At 35.1% G+C, this 12559-nt stretch overlaps 1 protein-coding gene across 19 annotated transcripts in view; it reads left to right on the top strand.

The window, feature by feature from the left end:
- The window catches only part of KIAA1109 (KIAA1109 ortholog), a 200129-nt gene that overhangs the window by 159101 nt on the left and 28469 nt on the right, over positions 1–12559 (top strand). For 8 of the 19 annotated variants that reach the window (XR_002346813.1, XM_021101618.1, XM_021101619.1 and 5 more), the window contains 10 exons: positions 348–457; positions 1598–1688; positions 2231–2293; positions 4867–5120; positions 5700–5915; positions 6644–6824; positions 7272–7473; positions 9503–9664; positions 10474–10613; positions 11862–12063. Coding sequence is in view for 17 of the 19 variants with exons in the window: in XM_021101618.1 (XP_020957277.1) it covers positions 348–457; positions 1598–1688; positions 2231–2293; positions 4867–5120; positions 5700–5915; positions 6644–6824; positions 7272–7473; positions 9503–9664; positions 10474–10613; positions 11862–12063 (1621 nt within the window). In the remaining 2 variants the exon portion in view is untranslated. The remainder of the gene's footprint in view (positions 1–347; positions 458–1597; positions 1689–2230; positions 2294–4866; positions 5121–5699; positions 5916–6643; positions 6825–7271; positions 7474–9502; positions 9665–10473; positions 10614–11861; positions 12064–12559) is intronic. The other 11 variants (XR_002346814.1, XM_021101634.1, XM_021101627.1 and 8 more) reach the window with 3 other exon arrangements.

The following is a 12559-nucleotide window of genomic DNA, read 5'->3' as shown; positions in this document are numbered from 1 at the left end:
TCTCTTTTCTTTCTTTCTTTCTTTTTTTTATTGTTTCCTTCTCTCTCCCCATTTCTGTACCCCCATCCCCTCTCCCAATCCTCTTTTATCTCAGGCCAGCCAGTGGCTCCTATTTTCATCATGCAGCCCTTCTAACTGATGTTAGGACTAAAGAGTAGCTGATTCCTGCTGCACTTTAATCCATCTATGCTATTAAGTGACATTTAAAGTCACAGTTTAAGGTAGTTTGTTATTTACCTGAGGGAGAGGAGCTAACTTCTTTAATACTTGAACATTTCATCTGAAGTCAAATATTACAAGCGTAAAGAAATGCCTGAAGTCACCCTTTTTCTCTCCCCTTTCATAAGGCTGCTTCCTTAAAGGATAAGTGGAGTTTGGGTTATAAACCAAGTTACAGCCGATCTAAAAGCATTTCAGCTTCTGGAAGACCACCTCTTAAGCGCATGGAAAGGGCAAGGTAATATATTTCGGACAATGCAACAAGTAATTGCTTACTCTTTTACCAGTTCATTACTTATTTATTGGGTTCTAATTATGGAAATTAGAAAATTAAGAGAGCAATGGACCTTAGTAAAACCAGTAATAGTGGATACTGTCAAGCTAAGAAGTTTGAGGAGGAGTTCCTATTGTGGCTCAGCAGCAATGAACCTGACTAGTATCCATGAGGATGTGGATTTGATCCCTGGCCCACTTAGTGGGTTAAGAATCCAGCATTTCCAAGAGCGGTGGTGTAAGTCACAGGTGTGGCTCAGATCTGGCATTGCTGTGGCTGTGGTGTAGGCCAGCAGCTGCAGCTCCAATTCAACCCCTAGCCTGGGAACTTCCATATGCTATGGTACGGCCCAAAGGAGTTTGAGGAATTCCTCTATCCCATTTGTACCACAACCATTGTGTGCTTTTTAGTAATGAAGGAGATTGCTATTTAGACAACTTTATAGTTTATCCAAAGAAATGAATATTTATGTATTATAGCTGTAGCTGTAAATTTGTCATTTAAGAAATGTGTATGATTATACACCATTTAACATATGAAAAAATGGAAATTTTACGTACCGTTGAAGAAAAATACAGTTTTACTAGTAAATGAACACCATAAATTAAGTATAAATTCTTTTCTATAGGGTTTAGTTTTAGAAAATCTTGTGTCAAAGCAATGAATGTTTTTCATGGGATGCTAAAGGTTAAGAAATGGAATACAAGGGAGTTGCCTTCATGGCTCGGTGGTTAACGAACCCGACTAGGATCCATGAGGATGCGGGTTCAATACCTGGCCCCGATTAGCGGGTTAAGGATCCAGCGTTGCCGTGAGCTGTGGTGTAGGTCACAGATGCGGCTAGGATCCCACTTTGCTATGTGTAGTGTAGGCAGGCAGCTACAGCTCCAGTTCCACCCCTAACCTGGGAATTTCCATATGCTGTGAGTGCGGCCCTAAAAAAAGCAAAAAAAAAAGAAATGGAATACCAAAAGTTCAATCCTTGGATAAGGTAAATATTTAGAAATAGAATGTTAATGCCATTAATCAGACTTTTATAAAATTCAGAGATTTTTTTTTTTAACAAGAATGTTAATGTTTTATAACTTTATGTTTTATCTGCAGTTCTCGAGTAGGAGAAACTGAGGAACTCCCAGAAATCCGTGTGGACGCAGCATCTCCTGGACCTAGAGTCACTTTCAATATCCAGGATACAGTAAGAGACATATTATTTGTTAGAGATGCACAGTGCTAAATAGCTTTTAGCAATTACAAAATTATAATAGTTACTCACATTAGAATACTAGTTCCTACTTACAATGAAAGTGTGGCTTGTAATAGTTGAAGTGTCTGCACGTTACAGGCACTGCCTGTGTGCCATCATTTGAGACCCTTACTGCAGCTGTTAGTGTTTTGCATGTAGAATAAAGACTCCATACTGCTTAAATGTTTTGTTGAATGATTTTGCTTACAAGTGTGACTACATGTTAAACTAGGTATTTTACACAAATGTAAATGTGGAATGTTTATACTTAATGTTATTATTTATGAAAAAGTTATTATTTATATATCTTACTTCAGAATATGTAGAGATAATAGCAGAAACCAGAAATAAAAAGGTCAGCTTCAGAGCTGTATTCTAATTTTATAGCATGTTAAAACTTATGTTAGAATGTTCTGTTTTTTTGTTTACTTTTAAAAGCATTGTTTTTTTATTTTTCATGAATTTTTATAAATTTTCTTATTATTTTAATTAAGTTGAAAAAAACGGTATGGGGAAGTACACCACAATCCAGCTGTCCTGGGGAAGGGTATTTTCAGGTACTTTTTAAGAACAACATAAATTTTGCTTTAAAACTATAATTAACCCACTCTGAAAAATCTGCTTTCAAAATGTCTTTCTCTCATTTCATACTAAACTCAGACTTTGGAGATATTTTACATTAAGGTTTAAGGTTGTTTCAATTCTTTTTCATCGTGTATATTTCAAAAATTCTTGTATGAATATATTTTAGTTCTTATAATTTAATAGTAATTATTTAATCTCCAAAATTAAAAAAAGACTAAATCATTATAACAAATTAATTCTACGAACTCATAATCCAAAACTGCAATATGCTAGAGTTAGTCGCTAATCCCTAAGTGAATCACTTTTCCCCTAAGTACAACTGCAAAATGAGTATTTTAAGAAAAAATTAGTTTCCTAATTCACACTAGAATCAAACCCATCTCAAAAGAAATTAATCATTGGATGTTATTTATTCTGAGTCACTGGTGTAAAAAAGCATGTATAAAAGCCATCCATTAAAAAATGTTCAAACTAGGAGTTCCCGTCAAGGCTCAGTGGAAATGAATTTGATTAGTATCCATGAGGACACAGGTTCGATCCCTGGCCTCACTCAGTGGGTTAAGGATCTGGCATTGCCGTGAGCTGTGGTGTAGGTCACAGATGCGGCTCAGATCTTGTGTTTCTGTGGCTCTGGCTTCGGCCAGTGGCTGTAGCTCTGATTCGACTCCAGTCTGGGAACTTCCATATGCCATGGGTGCGGCCCCCAAAAGACAAAAAGACAAAGTTCAAAACAGTGTGGAAAATGTGCTACACAGTCATTATTAAGTTGAATTAACATCTTTACTAACCACATATTTTCCCTAAATATAAGTTATAAAAGTAAAATTGAAGATCCCATTGTGGCTCAGGTTAGGGACCTGACATTGTCTCTTATGGGGATGCTAGTTTGATCCCTGGCTTCGTTGATTGGTTTAGGGATCTAGCACTGCTGCAGCCTGCTGCAGCCTACTGCAGCCTGCTGCATGGATCATGGTTGCAGCTCGAATCCAGTGTTGCCGTGGCTGTGGTATAGGCCACAGATGTAGCCCTGATTCAACCCCTGGCCTAGAAATTTCCATGTGCTGTAGGTGTGGCTGTAAAAAAAAAAAAAAAAAAAAAAAAAAGATTTAATTTGAAAATTGTATCTGTGTAGTAAGTTTATAAATCTTTGTCTAGAAATTTTCTGTCAAATTATATTTAAAAACTGGGACTTCGCATTTTTGTTTCCTTCCCTCAGTATATGGTTTCAGTATATATCCCATAGTTATACTGAATTTAGTCAAGCTGAATTTTGTTTTAGAACTATTAGATTGTAATATAGTGAGCTTGACAGACATGTCCTTTTTTCTAAAAATGGACTTAGAAGTAAATCATTTATAGTGAATTGAATGGATTCTACTAATTAAATGATTATTTTCTTGTGTCCAACATTTTTTTAAGATCAAGATAATTGACATGTAACATAATTCTCAGGTAAACAACATAGTTATTTGATATATGTATATATTGTGAAACAATTGAGTTTTTCTTAAAAGCATTAATATTTGAATTAAGTCCTGTTTTAAATAGCAGTGTATAATGTTTATAAAAAATAGCATATTAAAATCATAGATTACAAAATAGATCATTAAGGCATGGGTAGATAGAAAATAAATATAAAACAAAGGGATATTTATCTAAACTCTTAGCACAGTTTTAAAAATTGAAGATTTTGTGATAAAATCTGATTTACTTATTTCCTGAATGATAGGTATTTTATAAAACGTGAAGAAAAGCTAGATTCTGCAGATGTTTAAAGTTTTGATTATAGGATTTCTCTATGTAATTAATAGTAGTATCAATAAATTTACCTTGCACATTATACTTTACAAAGGCTTATCACATTCTTAAAGGATAGGAATTAACTCTCAAAACGGGGTATCAAAATTAGGTCATAGGAAGTTGTATTGATTTTTTTTTTTTTTGACCTCCTTAAATACAGTGGCTTCCTGGTACAATCCTCTCAGTTAGTAGCACTGTATTTATACAAGCCATTCACCTTACAATGTAGAATTCTTAAGTTTGACTAATTGATTTCTTAATTACATAACTATTTGCACATCATTCTTCAGCCCATTAGGGGCCCATTTTTAAAAGATATGCTGACAAAAAGCATTTAGAAGCACGAAGTACATTCTGTACTGACACTGCATGCTCCTTAGTCACTAATGCTGTCTTGCCCTTCTCATTTAAAGGTGATCACATTGTTTCTTTTGTCTCCACAGCATGATTAACCTATGCTTTAAAGAATTAATGTATATACTAATCAACATGATGATACATGCTTATGTAAAGTACAAATTTCACTCTAATTTTTAGTGTGTCAGTGGTGTGACTCTCTGTGGTTTTAACTTCTGCTTCCTTCCTTGGTGTGCCATTTCATATGTTCATAAAGCTGACCTTTCTTTCAGTTCAGCCTGAGGAAATTCAACTTTGAGAGAAATTTTAAATAATTAAACGTATTTTTTAAAAAAACTGGAAAGAAGATTGTAGTACAAACCTGATTCATATTTTTCTTTCTTGACAGTTTCCAGAGGAGACAGAACTAGACCTTTTGTCAGTAACCATTGAGGGTTCATCCCATTACTCATCAAATAGTGAAGGATCATATTCCGTGTTCAGTTCTCCCAAAACTCCAGGAGGCTTTTCACCAGGCATTTCTTTCCAACCTGAAGAGGGCCGACGGGATGACAGTTTGTCTTCTACCAGCGATGATTCTGAAAAGGATGAAAAGGATGAAGACCATGAAAGGGAAAGATTTTATATTTACAGGAAACCCTCGTGAGTAGCCTTTTTCATTTTAAGATCCTTTAGTAGTATTTTAGAATCTAGAACTGAGCTTAAAGCATTATACATAACTGTTAATTTTTACAGAAAAAATTCTTAATGTGCCTAGGAAGCCAAAGTAAGACTAAGAGACATATCCATGGTTTACTAATATAATTTAGCTTCATATGGCATTATTTTTTTTTTCTTTCTCTGTTTTTCTGTCTTTAAATAAAATCTAGAAAGTAGCATTTAAATTTTACAATTTACAGAAATAAAACCTCCTTCAAAATATAGAATGTAGTTTATGCACTTAAATTTAGAGACTCCTTAATAGTGATTGTTCCTGTATCCTGAGTACTTAGCACACTGCCTGGCACATAACAGTTACTCAGTACATAGTTGTGAATAAAATATGACTCCATTAAACTTAGGAAAACTTGAACTCGTTAGGAGCTGGTTGGGTAATTTGTGTGAATTTATCCAATAGTAAAATTTATTTACAGACTATTGCTCACATAACATGTTGGAAATAGTTCGTTGAAAACTCTTCCCATTTTACTACGATGTAGTGACCAGTTGTTCTTTCTTTAGACATGCATCTCGTAAAAAAGCAACAGGCTTTGCTGCTGTTCACCAGCTATTTACCGAACACTGGCCAACAGCACCAGTCAATAGAAGTCTGAGTGGCACGGCTACAGAGAGAAATATTGACTTTGAACTTGATATACGAGTTGAAATTGATAGTGGAAAATGTGTGCTCCACCCAACCACTCTTCTTCAAGAACATGATGATATAAGCTTGAGAAGGTAAGACATTGGTCAGAAAAGGTCACATGTAACTTAATTTGCTAGAAATACTGTGTATATGCTATGTATATGGAGTTACCATCATGGTACAGCAGAAACGAATCCAACTAGGAACCATGAGGTAGTGGTTTCGATCCCTGGCCTTGCTCAGTGGGTTAAGGATCTGGCGTTGCTGTGAGCTGTGGTGTAGGTCACAGACGCTCAGATCCGGCGTGGCTGTGGCTGTGGCGTAGGCCAGCTACTACAGCTCGGGTTAGACTCCTACCCTGGGAACCTCCATATGCCGCAGGTGTGGCCCTAAAAAAGACAAAAAGACAAAAAAATAAAGTTACTCTAAACATTTATAAGTTTTTACAAATGTAATAGTGATGATAAACAAGAATGTTAATTTATTTTTGGTTCAACTGTAATAAACCAATACTCAGCTGTTTTCAACTATGTAAAAGGCAGTTTCATTTGGTTCAGCCTAATGTGTTCATGTGAAACAACTGTAACCTCAGGAAAAAATAAAGGTAACTGCCCTTGTAGTTATGGAACATACAACATAAACCTCATCCATGGCAGGAATGATTAAGCCAGTTTAGCTAGAGACCTTGATGAGTTTCACTTTTTCAACTTTATTAATGAAGAATTACATTCCACTTACTGTATAAATAAAAGTTTGATTTTAAACAAAATAGGAGATAAATGTGTTACAAAAAGATAAACATTTTTTTTTCCATTTATAGGAGTTATGATAGAAGTTCCAGGAGTTTAGATCAAGAGTCTCCTTCAAAAAAGAAGAAGTTTCAAACTAATTATGCTTCCACCACCCATTTAATGACTGGCAAGAAAGTGCCATCATCTCTACAAACAAAGCCTAGTGACTTAGAAACAACAGTATTTTATATTCCTGGAGTTGATGTAAAGGTAAAAGCCTAAATGTATAGGATAAGGGATTAGATTATTAGTAGCCATGTTTATTTTCTATCATATATATTTTTTCTTCACCAATTACATTAAAATGAGACTTCTAATAGAGCTATATTCTATACATGAGACCTTCTAACCTGCAGGTTTCCCCCTTTTTTTGACAGAAGTTAATTTTCTTTTTTGTGCATTGAGTCATAACGTATTCACTAAATCTTTGCTAGTACAGCATTTTTAGATTCTGGAATTATACAATCCTAGAATGTTTAGAATTTAAAGTATCTTGGATAACGTTTTTAATTTTAAAAATGAAAAACCAGTACAGAACTTGCTGGGGTCACAGAGCTAACTTGTAAAGTCTTCTGGCTCCTACCACATTTGTGTGCACTTCTTGGTTTTCCTCATCTGCACAATTTTAATTTTGAAAGTTTATTTGTTTTGATACAGTTGCATTACAACTCCAAGACTCTAAAGACTGAATCACCTAATGCCTCCAGAGGATCCTCCTTGCCAAGAACACTTTCTAAAGAGTCCAAGCTGTATGGTATGAAAGATAGTGCAACATCTCCTCCTTCTCCTCCTTTACCTTGCACTGTCCAGAGCAAGACTAACACCTTACTTCCTCCCCAACCCCCACCTCTTCCCTCAGGTATTTAAGGAAAATATACTGTATTTTTACTTTTTGTCATAAATTTTTAGTCATTACCTACTTGCTCTATTGAGACTTTCTTTCAAATTCACATGTTTAGGGAAAAAGGACTTAGAATTGTCAACAATGACTGTACAAAATTCGTATGTGAAAGTGTGGGCTAACTAGTTTGGGCTGGTTCTCAAGTTGATATTACCTTAGAATATCAGTTGCTAAAATAAACTTAATAGGAGTTCCCATCGTGGCTCAGTGGTTAACAAATCCTACCAGGAACCATGAGGTTACGGGTTCGATCCCAGGCCTTGCTCGATGGGTTAAGGATCCAGTGTTGCCGTGAGCTGTGGTACAGGTCGCAGATGCAACTCAGATCCTGTGTTGCTGTGGCTCTGGCGTAGGCCAATGAGACTACAGCGCTGATTAGACCCCTAGCCTGGGAACCTCCATATGCCGTGGGTGTGGCGCTGAAAGTGACAAAAGACAAAAAAATTTAAAAAATTTAAAATAAATAAACAATATACTGAATAACTTGCTTAATTTTTTAGATCTGTGTACATTTAGGAAAAGTCTTACAGTTTAGATTTGGGAACTTATGATCTAGAAATCATCAAACTTAGACATTAAGACTGAGTATATTGGACTTAACCACATTTATTATCTATTATTGCATAACACATTATCCAAAACTTGGTGCTTATCTCAAACACAATTTCTGTAAATCAGAAATTCAGGAGCAGTTTTGGCTGGGTGCATCTAACTTTACAATCTTTTATGAAGTTGCAGTAAAGATGCTGGCTAGAACTGCATCATCCAGATGCTTGACTGGGTTTGGAAAATGTGCTTCCATCATAATCCCATTCACATGTCTGGCAAGCTGAGGCTTTAGTTTCTCCCCTCATGGGTCTCTCTGTGGGCTGCCTGAGTGTTCTCATGACAGGGCAGCTGATGATCCCTGGGAAGGAGTGATCCAAAAGAGAACATGGCTGAAGCTGCAGTATCTTTTATGGGTTAGTCTCAGAGGTCACATACCATCACTTCCACAATATCTTATTGATCATACTGGCCAGCCTTATTCAGTGTGGGAGGGAACTGCCCAAGAGCATGAAGACCAGGAGGCTAGGGCTATTAAAAGTTATTTTGGAATCTGGCTACTATACCACATCAATAATACCGTGTGTGTGTGTGTGTGTGTGTGTGTAATAGAATTTCCAAAAAAGGGAACACTGGACTAGACAAGAAGTATCTGAAAAAGTTTTTTTTTTTTATAGAATTTGATACATAGATCTTTTAAAGTAGCCAGTAATCATGATAAGAATGTCTAACATTTTTATATTACTTTAAAATTGACAAGACACATCTGTGTCCATTAAGTGGAGGCCAAATATAATCCCCATTTTATATGTGAAGAAAGTTAAAGCTCAAAAAGTTGAATTTATTTCCTAGGTTTACAAACTCTAATACATTTTGGGGTTGAAAACCTAAGCTAAAGTTAGCTAAATCTTAGTTAGCTGTTATAATCATTCTAGTGATGAGAACGTATTCAGTCAGGTAGAAGGAAAGAGAAATGCAGCCTGTGCAAGGAGGCATTATAAATAGGTACAAGGTAAGAACAGCAAGAACATAAGAAGGCCTAAAAAACAATGTTTTTGCTCACTTGCCACAAAATATTTTTAGAGTTCTCTATATCTTACTTATTAAGTGGATCAAATAATACTAAATAAGACACTAAATTCTGAAGTAACACTAATGAGAGAGTTAGCAAAGTATAAACTTGAAAAGTTGAACCAAAATTTGTGACCTAGAGCAAGTAGGAATAACTGTTGTGTTAAATATACATTATTGATCATCTTTGTATTCTAACAGTAATATATGATTTCTATCAGCCCATTTTTATTGCATTCTTGTATGGTTTTAAGTATAAGGTGCTTCACCTGATTAAAAATCTTTCATATAATTCTGATTTCTCACAAAATTATTGTATGTTTTATGGAAACTATTTATTAAATTCACCTCACATTTGTAAATGTTCTAGCCAAAGGAAAAGGAAGCGGAGGAGTAAAAACAGCCAAGTTATATGCCTGGGTTGCACTTCAGTCATTGCCAGAAGAAATGGTTATTAGTCCCTGCCTGTTAGACTTTCTGGAAAAGGCTCTGGAAACTATTCCAATCACACCAGTTGAAAGGAATTATACAAGTGAGTGTCTTCTTTGTACACTTACTTGCACAACACACATGTTTTGGGGTCTTGTTACCTAGAAGGATTTCTTAATGCTATTATATATTATTACAGAATATATTCAGTGATAAATGTGAAAGGATTATAGAACTATAAAAGAACTTGAGAGACCATCCAGTCCACATTTACAAATAAAGAAACTATGTCCTAGTGAGGTTTTATGATTCTTCCATGGCCACGGTTAGTCAATGACACATCCTTAGGTCCTGTGTTAGTGTGTTTCTTGGACTGGAAACTCTTTGAGGGCAAAGGCATTGATTGCTGTTTAATTTGTACATTGTTTAATATAGCACCAAGGAATCAGAGTTTAGAGGAATGAGTAAGAGGTTTGAATAGGGAAAGATATATAGATAGCTAGATAGATAGTCTACAGAAGCCAGTGTTTGCCTGTGTTCATACCCTTGACCTCAGTACTAGCATAATAGAAAAGGATCTTTTAATAAATAGTTGCCCTTGGAGTTCCCATCGTGGCACAGTGGAAATGAATCCGACTAGTATCCATGAGGATGCAGGTTCCATCCCTGGCCTTCATCAGTGAGTCAGGGATCTGGTGTTGCCCATGATCTGTGGTGTAAACATCAGACATGGCTTGGATCCTGCATTGTTGTGGCTGTGGTGTAGGCTGGCAGCTATAGCTCCAGTTCAGCCCCTAGCCTGGGAACTTCCATATGCTGGGGGTGCGGCCCTAAAATGCAAAAAAAAAACATTTTTTAAACAAGTAAATAGTTGCCCTTGTCCTAATAGTAAAACTTTAAATATTTTAACAGCTGTCAGCTCACAAGATGAAGATATGGGACATTTTGAGATACCAGATCCTATGGAAGAATCAACAACATCTCTAGTATCATCTTCAACATCTGCATACTCTTCCTTCCCTGTAGATGTTGTGGTTTATGTACGAGTTCAGGTGATATACCTCATTTATTTATTTTTGTTTTAAAGAAGTTTTTTTTCCCCCCTAAAGTTTATTTGAACATTTACAATATTATTTCCCTTTAAAGTTGTCTTTGTCTTTAGTATGTCTATGATGGCTTAGAGGGTGCTTGAACCTTTGGGAATTATATATACAATTTTATGTGTATATTTACTTTTCTACTGAAAAGGTTCATAGATCTTTGAGTTGTCAAAGTTGAGATATCATACTTTTGTGGCAAATGTGAAAGTATATAAGTTAAAACCCTTTTTTTTAGGATTTTATGCCTTTTATGGTGTAATATGGCACCTTTGTTTCTTGTCATCATGGTCACTTTGGGGTAGATAAAAAGAGAAATTGAGATATAAAGCCATAATAGTACCTTTGTTAGGTTTTCCTAAGAGTTATATAATACCTATTGAGAATTTTACTCTAAAATTCAGTCCTATGTATAGGCCTTCAGGAGCATACCTCAAGAGATACTGTGCTTTCAGTTCCAGACCACCACTGTAATAAAGCAAATATTGCAATGAAGCAAGTCACATGACTGTTTTTACTTCCTCATGCCTGTAAAAATCATATTTACACTATACTGTAGTCTATTAAGTATGCAGTAGCATTACATCTTAAAAAATAATGTACCTACCTTAATTAAAAAAATGATGTCATTGGAAATATGGCACCCTTAGACATGTTCAAGGTAGAGTTGCCATATACCTCCACTTTGTAAAAAACTGAAGATCTGCAAAGCAAAATAAAACAAGGTATGTTACATTAGCATCAAGAGCTTTATTCTGATCTTCTGGAGTTATGCGCTAGCTTTTTTGAAGGGCTGAGAAAACATGTAATGTATGAGGGCTTGAGAGTTTATGTAACTTCAGTCATTAATGCAACAGCCTTTTAAAATTTCAGTATAAAGGAAATTACTTCCTTTAAAATACTTGATTATAGACAATATGAACATAAACATCCTTAACGTTCGGAATTACCTAAATATCTACACATTTACTGCTTAGACAGAGTTCCTCACATGATTAGTTTTAAAAATGATACCATTTTGTTAATACATTTTGGTTAGTGTATCATATGTCTGTTTGAAAAAGATAGGACTATTAAAATTCTTTTTCAGTGTCAGATAATAAATTTGGTATATGTAGACTGAAATGGAAAATAAATGTAATTTTTAGAATTTTGAATCATCTAGTTCCTAGAAACTTTTTTTTTTCTTTCTGCACTTTTCAGCCCTCACAGATCAAGTTTAGCTGCCTACCAGTATCAAGAGTAGAATGCATGCTAAAGCTGCCATCCCTGGACTTGGTGTTTTCTTCAAACCGAGGAGAACTAGAGACTTTAGGGACTACATATCCTGCAGAGACTTTATCCCCTGGAGGTAATGCTCCTCAGAGTGGATCAAAGACCTCTGCAAGCAAAACTGGAATACCAGGTGTGAGAACATTCTTTTATTCCAATGGCATAATGCCAAGTACTACTTTATGGTAATTATATATATTAAATTTGCAAAAGGAAAGTATTTGAGAATTAGCGTATTTATAGGGAAGGTCTATAGTAGGTCAAAGTTTTGAGTGTATTTTGTTGTTGGCTCGCATGTGCATATTGCAAGCACTCTTCAGTATGAATGATAATGTGTTCAAGTACTTCTTAAAGTTTTTTATGCTATGTTTTTACATTATGAGTAATCATTGTTGCAAATGATAAATAGGAGATGTCATATTATATCGAGGATTTCATATCACACTGAATTTAAAGTATATCAAATTGTGTGTGTGTGTGTCTATAAATATTTTTTATGGTAAATTTTGTTACCTTACTTATATCCCTGTCGCACGAAAGGTTCAGTTTTAAAAACAGAAGTGATAATTTCCTGATGAGATAGTCACTCTTTACTATATTAAAACTCATTTTAATAGTGTCATTTCTGT

The sequence above is a fragment of the Sus scrofa genome, chromosome 8 (assembly GCF_000003025.6).
Source record: "Sus scrofa isolate TJ Tabasco breed Duroc chromosome 8, Sscrofa11.1, whole genome shotgun sequence".
In the NCBI taxonomy this organism is placed as follows: Eukaryota; Metazoa; Chordata; class Mammalia; order Artiodactyla; family Suidae; genus Sus; species Sus scrofa.
Note: the sequence above shows the minus strand (reverse complement) of the source record. Positions and strands in the feature narration are given on the sequence as shown.